This window comes from Ptychodera flava, chromosome 7 (genome assembly GCF_041260155.1).
Source record: "Ptychodera flava strain L36383 chromosome 7, AS_Pfla_20210202, whole genome shotgun sequence".
NCBI classification, from domain to species: Eukaryota; Metazoa; Hemichordata; class Enteropneusta; family Ptychoderidae; genus Ptychodera; species Ptychodera flava.
In genome coordinates, this window is record NC_091934.1 from 32174627 (window position 1) to 32192872 (window position 18246).

At 40.0% G+C, this 18246-nt stretch overlaps 2 protein-coding genes across 2 annotated transcripts; both read left to right on the forward strand.

Moving 5' to 3' along the window:
• Positions 1-1304: 1304 nt before the first annotated feature.
• Positions 1305-5566, forward strand: LOC139136448 (carboxypeptidase N subunit 2-like). The gene is made up of 2 exons (XM_070704173.1): positions 1305-1431; positions 3969-5566. Exon 2 carries the CDS (start codon positions 3983-3985, stop codon positions 5564-5566), a length of 1584 nt encoding a protein of 527 aa, XP_070560274.1. The 5' UTR covers positions 1305-1431; positions 3969-3982.
• A 10080-nt stretch (positions 5567-15646) lies between these two features.
• On the forward strand, positions 15647-17389 carry LOC139136449 (carboxypeptidase N subunit 2-like). The gene has a single exon (XM_070704174.1). The coding sequence runs from the start codon at positions 15647-15649 to the stop codon at positions 17387-17389; it is 1743 nt and encodes a 580-aa protein (XP_070560275.1).
• Positions 17390-18246: the final 857 nt, after the last annotated feature.

Sequence of the window (18246 nt, forward strand, 5' to 3'; positions counted from 1 at the left end):
GGAAATGTGGGGGAAAGGTTCACTATGGTACAGTGCATGTACCTTACAGCCCGTTGCTGCTTACCTTCCCGTTTCGATGTCTGATGACATGCGCACATTGTGTGTACAACTCGCAGTTTAGGAAAGGAACAGTGATGTTCATGGTTGTCTTCAATTCAGTATATCCTGCTAATAAATTGAAAAAGTAAGTATCAGGCAAAACAAAGAGTAAACTTTGATTATTCAACATTACTCACAGCCTGGCCAAAGAGTGTTCTGAAAAAATACAATGAAATCAGATGTTACGTGAAAGGAGGCATCCGAAGGGCGGGCAAAATCGAAAATTAATGACTGGAGATAACTCAACTTTGGTGCATTATTTTTTTTCTCCATGCTTGCTATATATATTTTTTTAATGGACATGCTCTCGGAATATTTTTCCCCATATCTTCCAAGAACCCCCCCCCTCCCCCCGATATCAAATGGTTCACTCTAAATGCGACTTTTTAAAAAGTAGACCTCAAGAGTTCCTCGTCATTTTTCTTGTCTGCCCAATGATACCTACGTCATGTGTTCACGACCATAACCGTCCGAGTCAACCCGCCGCTTGTGCCTTGTTGCTTCCTAATGGGTCGGGCTTTCGCATAGCAGTTCAATCCATGAAAACCCTTTTTTTAATCTTCCGAGCAGTGACGGTATAAAGAAGCGCAGTTGTCTTTGGGAAAAGCTCTCTCTCTTCCGCTGAAGTTATAGTCAATACTAGGTCTATACACATAGACCGCTAGTGGCCATTGTTATCGTCGGAATTGAATTTACTTCGAGACTTTGAATAAATTGCTCTTAACTGTATGTCACAGACTGCGACGACGCGCCAAATACTTCTCATTTGTATAACTGTAAACAAAGTACACAAAAAATATTGATACTGTCATCAAAAACATCTAAAGTATTGGTGTGGGGATCTTAACATTTTTGGCGTCCTCTATTAAGGGGGTTATGGTTCTTTAAAGCAAGCAGTGAGTTCAATGGCAATTTCAGAACGGCATGAGAGTGATGTTGCCAGTCAATCCACGGCAATAATAACCAGGCAGCACTTTCGATTACAGTGTGTGATGTTTACTCATGCCATTTCCGCATAACACCGGTACATCCAGAAATAGGCTTATCTTCCCATCCCCCCCCCCCCACTCCCGAAATAGCCAGCGACTTCCACTTTTTGGCATTTCTCCAACTTGAACTTAACGATGTATTAGTTGGCAAAGCTTGTGAGAAAACCGTTTTATATAACCATCTATGGTTAAATTTTGAGGTTTATCAAGTCTTTATTATGAACAGTATTACACTATTACTAAAAACAAAGGACCTCGCACTGCTTAAAAGCAGAGAACCCCCTTCGAAATATCAGTTCAAGAACACGCACCGAGTTATCAGCAGAGAATCATATTGACAAAGGTAAGATTATTATAACTTCTTACTACTGCTACTTCACTCGCTCTCTCTCTCTCTCTCTCTCTCTCTCTCTCTCTCTCTCTCTCTCTCTCTCTCTCTCTCTAAAAAAAATTACGTCATCTGAGTGCAGACTATTCATCGTTGTTGTGTGAAGAGGTGTAAAATATTTTGACTTTAAAATGCTTTGATAAAAATACCAATAATGTTCAGGCAAAGTGTTTGAGGAATTGAACGGTTGACCCTTGCCTTCTTTTGAGCTGTTTGATTTGTTTTGGATGAGTCGTGTTGTTAGTTGTCGATACTAAGACCAAACAGTAAACTTCGAATATTCGTCATAAAAGAATTTCACAAACCCGAGAAACAGCGCATGATTAGAGAGCGATCATCAGCGTCTTGGAAGATCTGCCATTGCTATATGATAAGAACCCGATACTGGATTTGGAATCTTTTGTTGCAATCGTACTGGGTCAGAGAGCAAACTCTGTCAAGCAACTTTTGGTCAGAGTTTTCACACACTTTGCTTACAAATAACCAGAAGACTAAACTGAGAGATCCGTCGCTCGAGGACGCCCTCGAGCGACGGATCTTCCAGTCTACCGATACCAGGACCGTGAAAACACTGTTTGAAAAGGTGTCGAACACAAAAACATAAAGTTAATACTGGTCAAACTCTGTTACACCCACGCTGTGCTGCCCGGTGCTTCAGCAACAGAAAGTGAGAGGCGCTCGACGTATCGCCTCACGAGGCCAGAGGAGCTTGAACTGGTTGCATCATGCACGTAGTGAGTGATGGTTAGTTGGTAGATTTTAAAGTTGGCGTCAAAGAAGTGTGACAGTCACGCTTTCGTCAAATTTAGATGAAACTTTCATGAAGAAGTTCTTGATATGAGAACGATTATCAAGGATGATCTGCCACTTTTGCAGTTTTTAAAACGTGATTATACCGACTATGTCTCGCTGCGTCACAAAGGAATTCTATGTTGATGTGGACAGACGAGTAGGCCTATCAACTCGACATTATGAATTCAAGTAACGACCGTTCTTCAGCTTCATGTTATTTTTGTTCGTAGACATTATGTGTGAGTGTATATATATATATATATATATATATATATATATATATATATATATATATATATATATATATATATATATATATATATATATATATATATATATATATATTATGTTTCAACACTCGGGCTCCAGCCTATAGGTATAGCTGCCGAGTTAAGTAATATTGTTTGATGTACTTTAACTGCAGTCTCGAGTTCGCTATTTCATACAAGCTTCTTAATACAGCAGTCTTCAGTTTCTCATCATAATATCAATGGAGTAAACGAATTTATGAATGCCTTGTTCACCGTGAAAACACTGTTTGAAAAGGTGTCGAACACAAAAACATAAAGTTAGTACTGGTCAAACTCTGTTACACCCACGCTGTGCTGCCCGGTGCTTCAGCAACAGAAAGTGAGAGGCGCTCGACGTATCGCCTCACGAGGCCAGAGGAGCTTGAACTGGTTGCATCATGCACGTAGTGAGTGATGGTTAGTTGGTAGATTTTAAAGTTGGCGTCAAAGAAGTGTGACAGTCACGCTTTCGTCAAATTTAGATGAAACTTTCATGAAGAAGTTCTTGATATGAGAACGATTATCAAGGATGATCTGTCACTTTTGCAGTTTTTAAAACGTGATTATACCGACTATGTCTCGCTGCGTCACAAAGGAATTCTATGTTGATGTGGACAGACGAGTAGGCCTATCAACTCGACATCTCACAGACACAAAAAAGTTGAATTGGCGACACTAGAAATTGCCGAGGTTTCTGCGTAGATACACGGAGACACAGACAGCGATCTGATGAGAGAAAACTAAATCCTGCCGTCGAGGAGGAGATTGAAGTACCCCTCCATGCGATGTATAGTTATGTTTTTGCCCACTCTCAAAGATCAAGAGAAACCGGATGTGAGTCCCTCCACGTGATGCAGTGTTGTCCACTTTTGCTTTTTGAAAATTATGTTTTGGGATGTTTTCACTTGTAAACAAAAGTTGACCGTCTTATGTTCCGAACACTTCTTGCGATCACTTTTTTTTCACTTCATGGGGCATACACGGAGGGAAAGTCAAACAGAATCTCTCAGAAATACAGTCAACTCTCTCATGGGTAGTCGGTCGGGAACATTTATTTTTGTAGCGCACTGGCAGACTTCCTCCGCGCCAACGATTTTGTGGAGGAAAAACCATTGACTTGGCGGAATCGGAATGAATGACAACTGAGTTCTATGAACCAGTACTAGGAAATGTAAAAGTGAATTAGGAATCTTCTTGAACCTACTATGGCCGCAGACATTGCTTGTAATATGACTGCAAACTTTTACATTTCACAAACATTTTAGGTTGCCACTAACCGAAGTTAAACTCCCGCCCAATTTGTAGGCCTTTCCCAGTCAAAAGAAGTAATTATTGTTCATTGTTACGAGATATAAAACAGAGCTTTATATTCCGTAACACATATTTATAAATGGTTACCATTTTTTCCAGAAAGTTCATCAAAAATGTGGAAATACGCGTCTGGATTTATTTCGACGCTGAGTCTGTTGGCGCTGCCATGGCGCACCACAGCATACATGCGCCAGGAGACCTGTACCGTGACCAACACGGAGTATAACTGCCGCAGAGAGTCGTTATCCGAAATCCCACCAAACATTCCGTCGGACACCACTACCTTATTTCTGGAGTGGAACCAGTTAGATCACGTTGAAAGGCTGTCCAACTTACCAGAGCTGCAGAAGCTGATTCTGAGCCACAACATGATAAACGCGGTCGTTGAGGGCGCATTCGATGATCTGGGCGAACTGTGGGATCTGCGCCTGGACAACAACAATATATCATCATTGCAGATGGATGTATTTTGTGGTCTCCAAAACTTAACTCATATCGACCTGCATAGCAATAGCTTATGGTCCTTGCCGAAGAGTATTTTCTCCTGTTCGCAAGGAATTCAAGTAACGTACGCGGCAGAAAAGTTTCCAGACAACCTGATTTACCTTGACATGCATGATAATGAACTCACAGCACTTTCTGAAGGTATTTTCAACCATTCGTATAACCTGTTATATTTGAATATTGGTCAAAATAGGTTAACGTCCTTGCCAGAAGGGATCTTCAGAGGCCTAGGAAAGCTCAAACACCTAATTTTAAACGATAACGAACTGTCCTCCACCTCGCTTTCTGTCACAACATTTCACGGTCTGGGTGATTTGGAACAGCTTAACCTTGCACGCAACAAGATGACATCGCTACCAGGAGGTATTTTCAGAAGTCTGAACAATTTGCAGAGGCTTGATTTGCAAGGAAACGGACTAACTTCGTTGCCGGATACAATATTTCCAATCTCTGGGAATCTCAAACACCTCGATTTGTCAGATAATGCGCTGTCCTCGTTGTCAAACTCTATTTTTCTGCCGGAAAATGCATTTCGAAGTTTCGATAATTTGACTTTCTTAAACATCAGTAGAAACAAAATCTCCTCCTTCCCAGAAAATGTTATCGCTGGTCTAAGTGAATTGCTCGATTTTGATATATCTGATAATCTACTGACATCATTATCTGAAAATGTCCTAAACGATTTCACTCAGTTTCTTGCGCGGAAAGGGGGCGCCACTCACGGAACGACCCACCAAGCATATTTACGCATAGAAGGCAACCCGTGGTCGTGTGACTGCACACTGAGGGAACTGGGGTTGTGGCTCAATGAGAATTATAACAGACTCCCCCCTGAATCTAGGAGCACGACGTGTTCGTCGCCGGCGCACTTCAAGGACAAACCCGTTCTCGAAATTACATCGAATGGCCTTACGTGCGGCAGCAAACCAGCGCCAACTTCGAAAGCGGATACAGATGATGATAGCGATGGTGACAACGGCAACACGGGTCTCGTGATACCAGGGCTGATTGGTGCTATTCTCGCTGCTGCAGCAGCTGCCTTCATCTGCGTTATGTTCTGTGTCGGTATGATTTGCTGTTGCCGCAGTCAGAGCAAATCTACAAAGCAAGTGAACAAAAAGAATAAGGAAAAGACTAAGGAGAAGTCGACAGTAGTCCTGATGTTACCAGAAGGACAGAAGACTAGCAAATAAGTCACTTAAGTGAGAGCCACGTTGTTTAACGTTTAGTATGTTGCAAGGCGACTCTCATTCGTTTACTTGGTCGTATGTCAGAACCAAGTTAATTATGAATCGTCGAAAGAATAGCATTCACGTTTGTCGAGCAACCCTACAACAAATATATAACTTCTTCTATATTTCATGAATATTGTTGTTCCTATCTTAAGCGTTTAACACCCGTGTAATGACTTATCTTTTGAGCTGACTAAAAAGGCAACAAAACCAAAAAGATTGTCTTCGGGTTTGGTGTGTTCGCAATGGAGAACTGATGATAGAAGCAGTAAGAGAGAAACGTGCCATACTGTGTTGAGGGCGCACTAGCAGCAGCACACCCGCTGAGATGACTCTGAGCTTGACCATTGTTTGCTCGCAATTTAGGGTCTTTGGTTTGATATCGCCCTCATAAGGTTTTGCAAGGACAAACTTTGACTATGCCAATCAAAAAGATATTTTTAAATATCTGATTTATCAATGTTCAGTACAGTATCGTATGATGTCAAGGTTATGTCACCGTGTGAGTTCAAATTATATTTTTACAGCTAACATTGTTCACGAAAAGCTGAGGTTTTTCTGTTCATATTTGTAACATAATAATCTTCCACATAAAGTGTGTCCAGCTTTGATCTATTTGTGAAATGTTTTGGCAAATTTGCTGTTAGAGCATTGCATTTGTTGTTGTCAAGGAAAAACTCTTGTTTTCATTCCATCGTATTTGTGTATTTAATTAACAAAGCAATCAGTAGAAATTTACAACACAATGGCGTCAGTGATTGGAAAAGTTACGATATTGCAAATATCAGCGTATCAGTGTACTTAGAATGTACAAAACGCTCTAGAGAAAAACTGAAAAAAGCGAATGATTCATATTTATTCTTTAATTTTCCTGCAATAATGTAATTTTTATAAAATGTTTTTAGGTGCATGTTATCTCACAGAAATTAGTAATATCAACTTACTGGCAGTTTTAACAAGGCTGTTCGATTTTCTAACTGTAGAAATTATTGTGTCAAACTCATATACAATGTAAGATCTAGGTTCATGAATCTTTCACGTAGATAAGGAATCATTACCATAAAATGTTAATACTGAAGCAACGCTTATTGATACAATTTGCATAAATGAATACTAATTATCTTCGCCTCTTGCGCTACACTCAATTCTCTCCTTTCCTGACTTCAAAAAAGCGACAACTATAGGCATAGTCTATTATGGTATTGAGGGGATGAAGAGCTGCTAATAAGTTATTACACTTTGGATTTACCATGTACAAAACAAGATAGATGACATTTTATTATTGTCACTTGATTTAATGCAGTAAGTCTTGACGTCCGAATCAAGAATATCGATGAAGACAGAAAGATGTTCAGATGTGTAAATTTTCTAGGTATATATATATTGTTATCACTCTCAGTTCCATATAGTGTAATTGTTCAAATGTAATTTTGTTGAAGTGATAATAAATGCCGTTCACTAATTCAAAGGTACTCAATAGTCTTAAAGTTTCTTTTCTTGTTTTACTGCAACTTGACGTTTAGTTTGGGAGACAACACTTTCTAAAGTAGAACGCTTCGAATTCAGCAGCAAGTGCTGAAAACTAGGAAAAGAGCGACCCTTCAAAACGGAAACACTGTAAAGAAGGACATCCCTTGCTACGTTCCCCGACTTAAATTCTGATATTGACCATGTGACAGGATGCGACCCGCTTCGTAATTAAGTTATTTCTATATAGACGACTCAAATCTTTGCGTTAAACAAACACATTATTTTGATGAATATGTATCACTGAGCTTACTTGGTATTTCAAAGTATGTCGCGTTGCATTCTGGTCTTATATTTGTCTTTTTAACGAATTCAAGCAGCTGTTATGCAATATGGTGGAAACACTGAGAATACTTGCTATGTCCAATGCGAACTTCTCGAAACTAAACAGTAATCAAGACAGCAAGCAGGAGTAAAGATCACTTGACGATGACCCCGTTTTGCTTTTCTAGAAACCTAGGGAGTCAATGACGTGTTGTTAATAAAGAGTACATAGCTAGCTGGCCCAAGAAAAAGCTTTAATTTCCTATTCAAAGATTTTTAAACTAATCTTCACACATGTACGAGAACAGAAAAACGGAATATGAGCTTTCAAAGACCCCCCCCCCAAAAAAAAAACCAACAACACAAAAACAAACCAAAAACAAACAAACAAAACCACTTACATCTTTATGAATCATACTGCTTGTTCTGCTCACTCTGTACACATGTCAGCTATGTTTGTTGAGTCCAAGATATAGGGCTCTGGTAGATGATAACTGCTTGGTAACTCTACAAAATACTACATAATTGTACGTTGGTTGTATATATGAGAGAGAGAGAGAGAGAGAGAGAGAGAGAGAGAGAGAGAGAGAGATTCGAATGATCCTCGTCTCTGGGTGACAGCGTGAAGCATGAGTTTGTATGACTTGATTACATGTCAGTGAGAATTGATTCATTGTTTTGTCTTGTTTGACATTCAACATCAGATCTTGAATCAATAAACTTGTTTGGGAGAGAGCGCCTTTGTTCAGTTTTATTTACCTCTGTCGTGTTTTTTTAAACGAATTGACATTTAACGTTGTCAACTGGTTTCACTCTTATACTAGCTGGAGGTTATTTTTTCCCTAGCTCTGTACACTTTTAAACCTCTGTGCATTTCTTTTAGCTCATAATCGTTCATTCACCATTCATCATTCCAGGTCTCCAATTCTGGAGGCAGAGACAGACAGACAGACAGACAGACAGACAGACAGACTGAGTTATCTTATGAGTTATTGTCCATGTCACGCGAGTGTCTATGCCTAAAGCAGAAGCTATCTGTATTTTATTTATCATTCACTTCAACTTATTCTCGTCTGTGAGATGTCGAGTCAACAAGCACGTTCATCTCCATAGGAATACAGTTATTTCGTGAGGAAACCAGAAGTCGATATTGTGATCTTATTTTGCAAACGGCAAAATACACGAATCGCCTGTGATAATTATTTTACTTTTGTAAGGATATCGATCAAGTTCTTCACAAGTGGAAGTTCGATCTCGGTCTATACCTGCGGCATGATTTTCATATTTCGTTTGCTTTAGAAACTACCGCTATAATCATCAAGGTTCGATATTATGCCGGGAAATATGGATAGAGTGAGTTTTTGGAGACAGACTCAGCTTTCTCCTTTTTCGTTGCACCTCTTTCATGATGAAAAAAAAAACATTGAAAACTTCCTTTAGTCCGTTGATGACTGTGTGTTTCAATAAGCTTACCAGTCTTGCCTGAGTGAATTAACGAGCTCGAGACTGCGCAGTCAAGGCCAAAAATCCATGATCAACTGTAGAGGCTATATGAGCTAAGCGATGTGCTTGTATGACTACTATGGTTTGAAAAAGGGATACAAGGGTGGTGGCATGGCCAGAGGTAGTGTTAATGAACCCCTCGCTGACAGATAGGACTACATGAAACCTAAGCCGAATAAAAACTGTGAACTTGACGGTCTTCACCGGCATTTACATTGCTAGTCACGTGGTTATTTGTAACTCAGAGTCGTTGAAGTGTGTGAAGGCTCAGACCCAAAATTTTTAATCTCTGTACAGAGGTCAAGTTTCGGGCGCTGTATGATATCAACAAAAGATTTCAAATCCAACGTCGGGTTCATATCACATCGCGATGGCAGGTCTTTGAAGACGCCAGTGATTGCTCTCAAATCATGCATTTTTCTCAGTTTTTTGAAAACTTACCTTCTGACGACACTCCCCGGCAACGTTCATCTACAGTTTACTGTTTTCGACCTTCGTATCAACAACAAACAACATGAGTACACCAAAAACAGATGAAACAGCAGAAGAGAAGGCACGGATTCGTAATTTTTACACTTTTATTGAAATGAATTTCGCATTCAGAGAGTCAACTCTCCATTTCCTCAAATAGTGTGCCAAAACATTTATATTTTCATCATTAAATAATAATAGTAATCTTGCTCACAACAATATTATGTCTCTACCAGATGAGATCTTGAAAAGTTTGAACAATTTGAAGAGGTTAAATTTGCAGGGAAACGGACTAACTTCATGAGTGCCGGAAAATGCTTCTAAAGGCTCCATTCATCTCTGTAACTGTTGAGATGTAATTTTGTGCAGTGATGCCAAATTTCCAAGGTAAACAGAAAGTTTCTCAATGGTTCTTGAGTTTCTTCAGCATTCCCGACTAAAATAATGTCTTCATTGACCATTCCCTTCACTTAAACGTGACAAAACAACAAAGATCGAATTCAGCAGAAGCAGTAAATTTGGGAAAGGGTGATGTTTCGTGCGTAAGCACTACGAAAATACATCATGTTCTCCGTTCAAATTCTGATAATGATGATTATAGAACAGGATGAGGTGACACAATGTTATGAGATGATAAAGCTCAAGAAGCATGTATTTCCATTCATTCCTTCCAAGAACCTCAGAGGTTCATAATAACTGTCATATCGAAGAAAATGTATGAAAAAAGTATCACTTCCCCATAAATCCACATCCTATGTCAATCACGATCCCATATCATGTGCTGTATTGTCCCCTGCTTAGTTACGTTAGCCGCATGTTGGCGTGAGTTCAACGTTATCAAAGTAATTTTAAACTCACAATAATATCCGGGTAGTCGCTTCCCGACAGATGGGGTAAAATGCTTAATTTTAATACTAAATATCAAAAACATGGTCTGAAGGAACGTGTGACATACATACACAGTCACATATATACATACATACTACCTACCTACCTACCTACCTACCTACCTTCCTACCTACCTACCTATCTATCTATCTATCTATCTATCTATCTATCTATCTATCTATCTATCTATCTATCTATCTATGTATCTATCTATCTATCTATCTATCTATCTATCTATCTAAATTTCTTGCCTGATGGAGTGGGTACTCAAATTTTCCAGATCATGGAACAAATTCTTCCACATCCCCTGCCGCCTAAATGAACGATGACTCCCAAAAAGTCATTTATCAACCACAGAAAATGCTTGAAAACAATCACTGCAACAATTACTGTTTAAAAGACCAATACAACATCACCGAGAACAGTCAAAACAGTAAACAGTCAGAAAGTCATGTCATATATATGACGTCATGATTTAGCCTCACACTGGTTATGTAGCAAGGCATTAAATCACCTAGTTCATTTTATGTCGCGCCCAATGTCAGAGAAGGCTGTCCACTTTTCAGTGACAAGAAAGTGTAATGCATAATATCGGTATCATGGCAAGCATAAGGTAAAGCTATAAAACATCAATAAAAGTGAACCGTATGCTTCCTAAAATGGGTAAAGTATACTGGTGTGCTGACGCATACACACGAACGGCCGCAAATAATGACAAGTTTCGAAGTGGACAATAGTTTTGAACGAAGTATAATTTGCGACGTTTACTAATACTCATGCCATTTCCGGATACACGGGGACACCCAAACATGGACTGACCCTCACACTGTCCATATTCAACTACTTCCGCAATGAGCTTTTCTCCAAACTTTACGAACTAAGCGCTTTGTTAATTAGCATGACCGTGGAAAAAGTCGTCGCTCACGACCATCTTTGGTAGGTTGTAAATGCACTCCATAATTACTGAAATTAGGGGAGGCCACACTGTTTAAAAGCAAAAGATCCCCTTCGAAATATCAGTTCCCGAATACACACAGCTATACCAAGTAAACCCCAGGAGTGATATTGTCAGAGGTAAGCCTCTCTCTCTCTCTCTCTCTCTCTCTCTCTCTCTCTCTCGAAATTAAGCTCTCTCTATTGAACATTTCAAATTATTTATTGAATTTATCTGCTTATATATGTATATAAATATACATATATATATATCGCTTATATATGTATATAAATATACATATATATGTATATATATATATATATATATATATATATATATATATATATATATATATATATATATTTTACAGGCAGTTCGTCGGTGTAGTTTGACCGAGCTATAACGATTTTTATGGTCATATGAATGCAATGTCATTTAAAGGGACATAACTTTAACTTATGATGATTTTTTAACTATTTTTGGTTTGTATGTCGATTACACGTTGTTCTACTCCCCAAGGCATTAAGAAACACAAATTTATTAGCTTGTCAACTCAGCGTCTGTCAACGCAGTTTCCGTAAGTGTAAAATACGCTGTCGTTGTTTGCGTCTGAATTCTGGTCCGGGCCGGTATCACTTGTGAACAGCAACAATGCAGTATTCACATGCACAGACTAAGTTGACAAGCTAAACGCTGTGTCTGAGCCATCGTCCGCTCGCGCGGGTCCGTTGCTTCGGAATCATCCAGCTGCCCAGACAAGAGACCTTGGCCAGCGAAGATGTATCTGGGCATGTTTTGGGGAGTAGAACGAGAAACTGTAGTTGACATCACAGACAAAAATAGTGAAAAATCCTCAAAAGTTACAGCCACTGACCCTTTTAAAGAGCCACTGAAGAATATTTTATGTTTAAACAGGCATCATGGGCCAGTGGCTAGAGCAATGGACTCACGATCACAGGATGGCGAGTTCGAGCCCCGGCATGGCCATGGTGTTGTGTCCTTGAGCAAGGCACTTTATTCCTCATTGCTTCTCCCCACCCAGGAGTGATGGGTACCTGGTAGGACAGTGGTTGTAATGTGTGTGTTTAGCTCTGCTGCGCTTATTGGCTGCACATGTGAGCTGTAGTTTGCTCCCCAGGGAGTTGAGTGGTATCATATTAGGTCCAGTGACCAGGGGTAATAATAATTGTAAAGCGCCTTGAGCACATGTACTTGTGGATATGTGCGCTATATAAGAACCCAATATTATTAATATTATTAAACAACGTGTTTGAGAATCCGGAATTCTTGAGCGTGCACATTCTGATTGCGAAATTCATTTCAACGTTTTAAACATGTAAAACGAAGTCTTATCCAGTGAGGTTAGTTCTGATGTGTGTTTGTTTTGGGTTGTCGTTATTTTATGACGATACGAAGGTCAAATCCGTTAACTTCAGACGCTGCTGAGGAAAGTCATCCGAAAAATCATAAACGTGAAGCTATGCATAGTTTGGAGCAATCATTAGTGTGTTACTTTGCCATTGCGGTATGGTACTCGCGGTATGGTAATCTTTTGTCGGGATCGCTCAGGGAAAGCAAGAACCGCTTTATCTCCAAAAGTGATGTGGTCAGATTGTTCGCACGCGCGCTCTATGGCTTTGCTTACAGACAGCCGCGTGACTATCAGTGTAAATTCCAGTAGGAACTAGTGGGTCTTTAGTGTGTATATGGCTTCACATGCATTTTGTCAAGAGAGGTGTTCATTGATATTACCTTTATATCACCATTGCACCCGTACAAGCACTAGCTCATATCAGAGAAATTTTGTTTGTTTGACCCCCAAAATTGCGTCGTCTGGAGATCGCCACTTCCCACAAGCCATCATCTTCTGCAAACAAAAGCCTTCAGCTTCCAATAATAATTGTGTTAGATTCAAAAAATTCAGCCATTCTCCATGCTTCATTCATTCATGATTGTCTTACGAGGCTCAGTTCAACAATATTCAACAATAATGTAGTAAGATACGGATCGCCTTTTGAACTCCCACGCTATGATAAATACCGGCACCCCATCGACAGAAAATATCACGATGGTTATAGTTACTAGTTTCAGGACTCAACAAAATGTGAAAGTCACGCACTTGGTAAATTAAGATTGAAGTTTCCCTATCAGTATCCTGGAACTTGAGCGGCATGAGGAAGAGAGGACAAAGTGTGCCTCCACATGGCGTGATCTGTCAATAGATTCTGTGGTCTTTCAAAGGATGGGGGATATGGAATCTTTATATGCCATGATGTAATATGGTTCTCTAGTGCTTTTTAGTCCCCGCGGACGAAGTCCGGCGGGGATTTATAGATTGGGTCCCGTCTGTGCGTCCGTCCGTCCGTCCGTCCGTCCGTCATCAACAATTTCTCAGACACTGCTGAACCAATTTCGTTCAAACTTGGCACAAAGGCATAGCACAATGACCTACAGATGCACGTCGATTTATTTTGTGATACGATCGAATTTGGCCGCGAGGCGGCCATTTTGTTGCGATTTTTCATGTCTTTGGACCATAACTCAGACATCCTTGAGCAGATTCTGTTCAAACTTGGCACAAAGGCATAACACTATGGCTTTCATTTCCATGTCAAATAATTTTGCGATATGATCCAATATGGGCGCGATGCGGCCATTTTGTTGCGATTTTTCATGTCTTTGGACCATAACTCAGACATCCTTGAACAGATTCTGTTCAAACTTAGCACAAAGGCATAACACTATGGCCTACATGTGCATGTCAAATTGATTTGTGATATGATCCAATATGGCCGCGAGGCGGCCATTTTGTTAGCGATTTTTCGTGTCTTTGAACCATAACTCAAACATCCTCAAACCGATTCTGTTCAAACTTGGCACAAAGGCATAACACTATGGCCTACATATGCATGTCAAATTATATTGCGATACGATCTAATATGGGCGTGAGGCGGCCATTTTGTTGCAATTTTTCATGTCTTTGGACCATAACTCAGACATCCTTGAACCGATTCTGTTCAAATTTGGCACAAAAGCAAAACAGTATGCCCTTCATATGAACACCAATTTATTTCGTGAAATGATCCAATATGGCTGACAGTTGGCAATTTTTTTGCGATTTTTTCATGTCTTTGAACTGTAACTCAAACATCCTTGAACCGATTTTGTTCAAACTTGGCACAAAAGCAAAGCACGTACTATGGCATGCATATGCATGTATCAATTAACCTTGCCATAGGATCCAATATGGCTGCAGAACTGCCATTTTGTTGGAATTTTGCATGTCTTTGAAGCGTAATTCAAAGGTCATTACACCCATTTTGTCTAAACTTGGCACAAAGATCAAGCACTATGGCATACATGTCAATTTACTTCGTGACATGTTCCAATATGGCTGCCAGATTGTCATTTTTTTTCCAATATCGCTGCCCGATGGTCATTTTTGGATTTGTTCATGTCTTTTAGGTTTAATCATATGCAAATATTCCTTAACCAATGTTGTTGAGACTTGGTACAAAGATAAAATACTATGGCATACATATACATGTCTACTAATTTTGTGCTCTGATCAATATGGTCAATAGACAGCCATTTGATTCCAATTTTGGTGTGATTTTTTTATGTCTTTGAAACATAAACATAGGTCACTGTCCCTCAATGGACTAATTTTGTTCAAACGTGATACATTCTTGTGCACATTAATTTGTTTCATTATATGATTCGAAATGGCTGATGGCTGATTACAACAACATACCCGATCCCATAGCATTTCGAAAATTCCACCAAACCATGTGTATAGTATGTGCCGTCATGACATAGAGGCAGTGAGGGCATCGTTATGTGTGATGTAATCAAAAGTTCCTTCAGTGGTCATTACCGGCAGAGATGAGTCATTTATTGAACGTTCCTCAGATTACTTTATTATGCAAGTCACAGGCCTGATGCACCCGTTGCATCAATGTCATTCCACAGCGACCTGGACCACAGCTACCTAGACACCAAAGATTACAACAAAATGGACAAGCGGGGACTGTGTCATCAACGATGACTTGTTAAGTTTGAAAATGACGTGCCTAAGAAAGTTTTACTTTTGAACACAACGTTGTGTCCATCATGAGATTTGAATTAGAAACGTGTTGAGATTGCACGTTGTTTTTGAACTTAAGGGTGTGCAAGATGATAAATTGAGTGGTTCATTTGAAAGTGTGAAAAGTAAGTATATGTAAATGGATATTTCTTTTGTAACGAAAATCATCGAACTTTTGAACAAGTTTGAAAACTTCCACAAATCAGAGCGTGAGACTGACAGCTGTATGCGTTTGTTTTCATTTCTTGTGCATGCTTCTCATACCATCGCAAGAAGCAGGACGTCGATTTATGAAATAGAGAGTTGTTGATTTACATTCCAATTTCAGAAACGGTCGATCTTTTCGTTTTCAGAAAGTTCATCTGAAATGTGGAGAAGCACATCCGGATTAATTTTGGCACTGTGTCTGTCGACTTTGCCATGGCGTATCAAGGCGTACAAGTGTCCAGAGACTTGTTCCTGTATCGACACGGAGTATAACTGCCGCAGAGGGTCACAGACCGAAATTCAAGCGAACATCCCATCGCATACAACTATCTTAAACTTGGAATTGAACCAGGTAGACCATGTTGGAAGGTTGTCCAACTTACCAGAACTCCAGAAGTTGATTCTCAGTCACAACGTGATAAACGAAGTCGTCGAGGGCGCACTCGATGACCTGAGACAACTGCGGGATCTTCGCTTCGATAACAACAACATCACGGCACTGCCTCGGAATATATTTTGTGGTCTTCAAAACTTATCCCACATTGACCTACATAGCAACAGATTACCTTCCTTACCTAAAAACCTCTTCTCCTGTTCGAATTCACACAATCTCCTGGCAAAACTTACAAATTCGCAAGGAATGAGATCGGCACATCTTGAAGAAAAATTCCCCAACAACTTAATCTACCTAGATTTGCATGATAACAGACTCACAGCTCTTCCTGACGGCATTTTCAACCATTCGTATAACTTGTTATATTTGAATATTAGTCAAAATGAGTTGACGTCCTTACCAGAAGGGATCTTCGGAGGCCTAAGAAAGCTCAAACACCTAATTTTAAACGATAACGAACTATCCTCCACCTCGCTTCCTGTCACAGCATTTTACGGTCTTTGTGATTTGGAGCACATTAACCTTGCACGCAACGAGATAACATCTCTACCAGATGCAATTTTTAGAAGACTGGAAAGTTTGCAAAGACTCGATTTGCAGGGAAACGGACTAACTTCGTTGCCGGATACAGTATTCCCAACCTTTGGCAATCTCCAGTACCTCGATTTGTCCGACAACGCGGTGTCCTCTTTGTCAAAAAACACTCTGAACGGCTTGAGTAAACTGCTATACCTCAGTCTGGGATCGAACAAGTTCAAAACCATGCCAGGATCGATTTTTAAGTCTCTGACTAATCTGATGTATCTAAATCTACAAAATAACGAACTTAAGACCATTTCTGGAGACACTGACGGAGCTCGAGATAATTCAACAAGCATCTTAAAGGGACTAACAAAATTGCGAATCCTCTACCTAGACTCCAACAGTCTTACTTCTTTACCGGAAAATGCCTTTGAAGGTTTGAATAATCTCTCCTACTTAAACGTCAGCAGCAACACAATCACCATCTTGCCAGACAACGTCATCAACGGTCTTAACGAACTGTACTATCTAGACATATCTGATAATTCACTCACATCATTATCTGGAAATATACTCAACAATTTCACCAACTTTCTTGATAGGGGTGCGCGTAAAGCAACGAACTCACTCGGGGGTGACGCCATCGGACAGCCGAGCCAAGCATATTTACGCATAGATGGCAACCCCTGGTCATGCGACTGCGGTTTAAGGGAACTGAGCAGATGGCTGAGGGAAAATGTTGAGCGACTTCCCCCCGAATCTAGGAACATGACGTGTTGGTCGCCAGCCTACTATGAGGGTAGCTACATTCTCAAAGCCTCATTGGCGGATCTGACGTGCCGCGGTACTCCAGTATCTGAAGCATTTTTCCAAACGAACACGAATATAACGATCACAATCGGTGTTCTGCTCGCTACCATAGCAGCGTCCTTCGCTGGCGGTGTGTTCTGCATCGGCATGATTTGCTGTTTTTGTTGTAAGCGATAACCAAGATAGCAAGTTCATGAAAAGTCAGAGAACGTAGAGTAAGACGACGCCATGTCGGAAAAGATGGTAGTCCCATTTTTACTAGGATTATTGAAAATGATTCAGTTTAATGAGAAAGACTAAGCGTTGAATTTGTTGTCAGGTGACCACTATCATATGCTTACCTAGTTACCTAGGGGGACCAAGTATAAGACGTGTCGTCGAAGGGATACCACCCGTGTTTTATCATTTAAAGAAAATCATCCGCATTGTGACACCTACACAAACGTAAACATAACGGCAGTGGCAGCTTCTTATACATTTTATGTGTTTGTGTCTCACAAGTTTCTATTGTCCAGGCTTCTTTGACACTTTGAATACCCAATCCGAATCATGAGAACGGTAATTTCTGATCTATAAATGGGTGACGATACAATGCTTTATCGCATAAGAGAAGAGAAAACGCAAAAGCCCGGCAGAAGGAAATCAGTGACCCGTGGTGGTCAACTAGGCCTACCAGTCGTCGTGTAGAAATAAAAAACGATCACGAAAGGTCGGCAAATGCATTCTGTAAAGGGATACAGTCGTCGGAACTGTCGCATGGGATCCATACAAGCAATATAAACACTGTATCCAAGGTACGGTGGTGATTGGTGAAAGTTAAAACATGCCTGTCATAATCTACATCGTGTAATTTAAATGTTGCAGCTATGATGATGAGGTGTATCTAGATATCGTGCACGAAATACATTGTTTGTAAACAAGAAACTCGCACAAGCGCAGTTCCGACGACTATTTCCATTTAACGTGTAAATACACCATCAGCCATCAGTTACATCTTAAACATAGCTTTGTATAACAAAGTTGCCACAAATTTT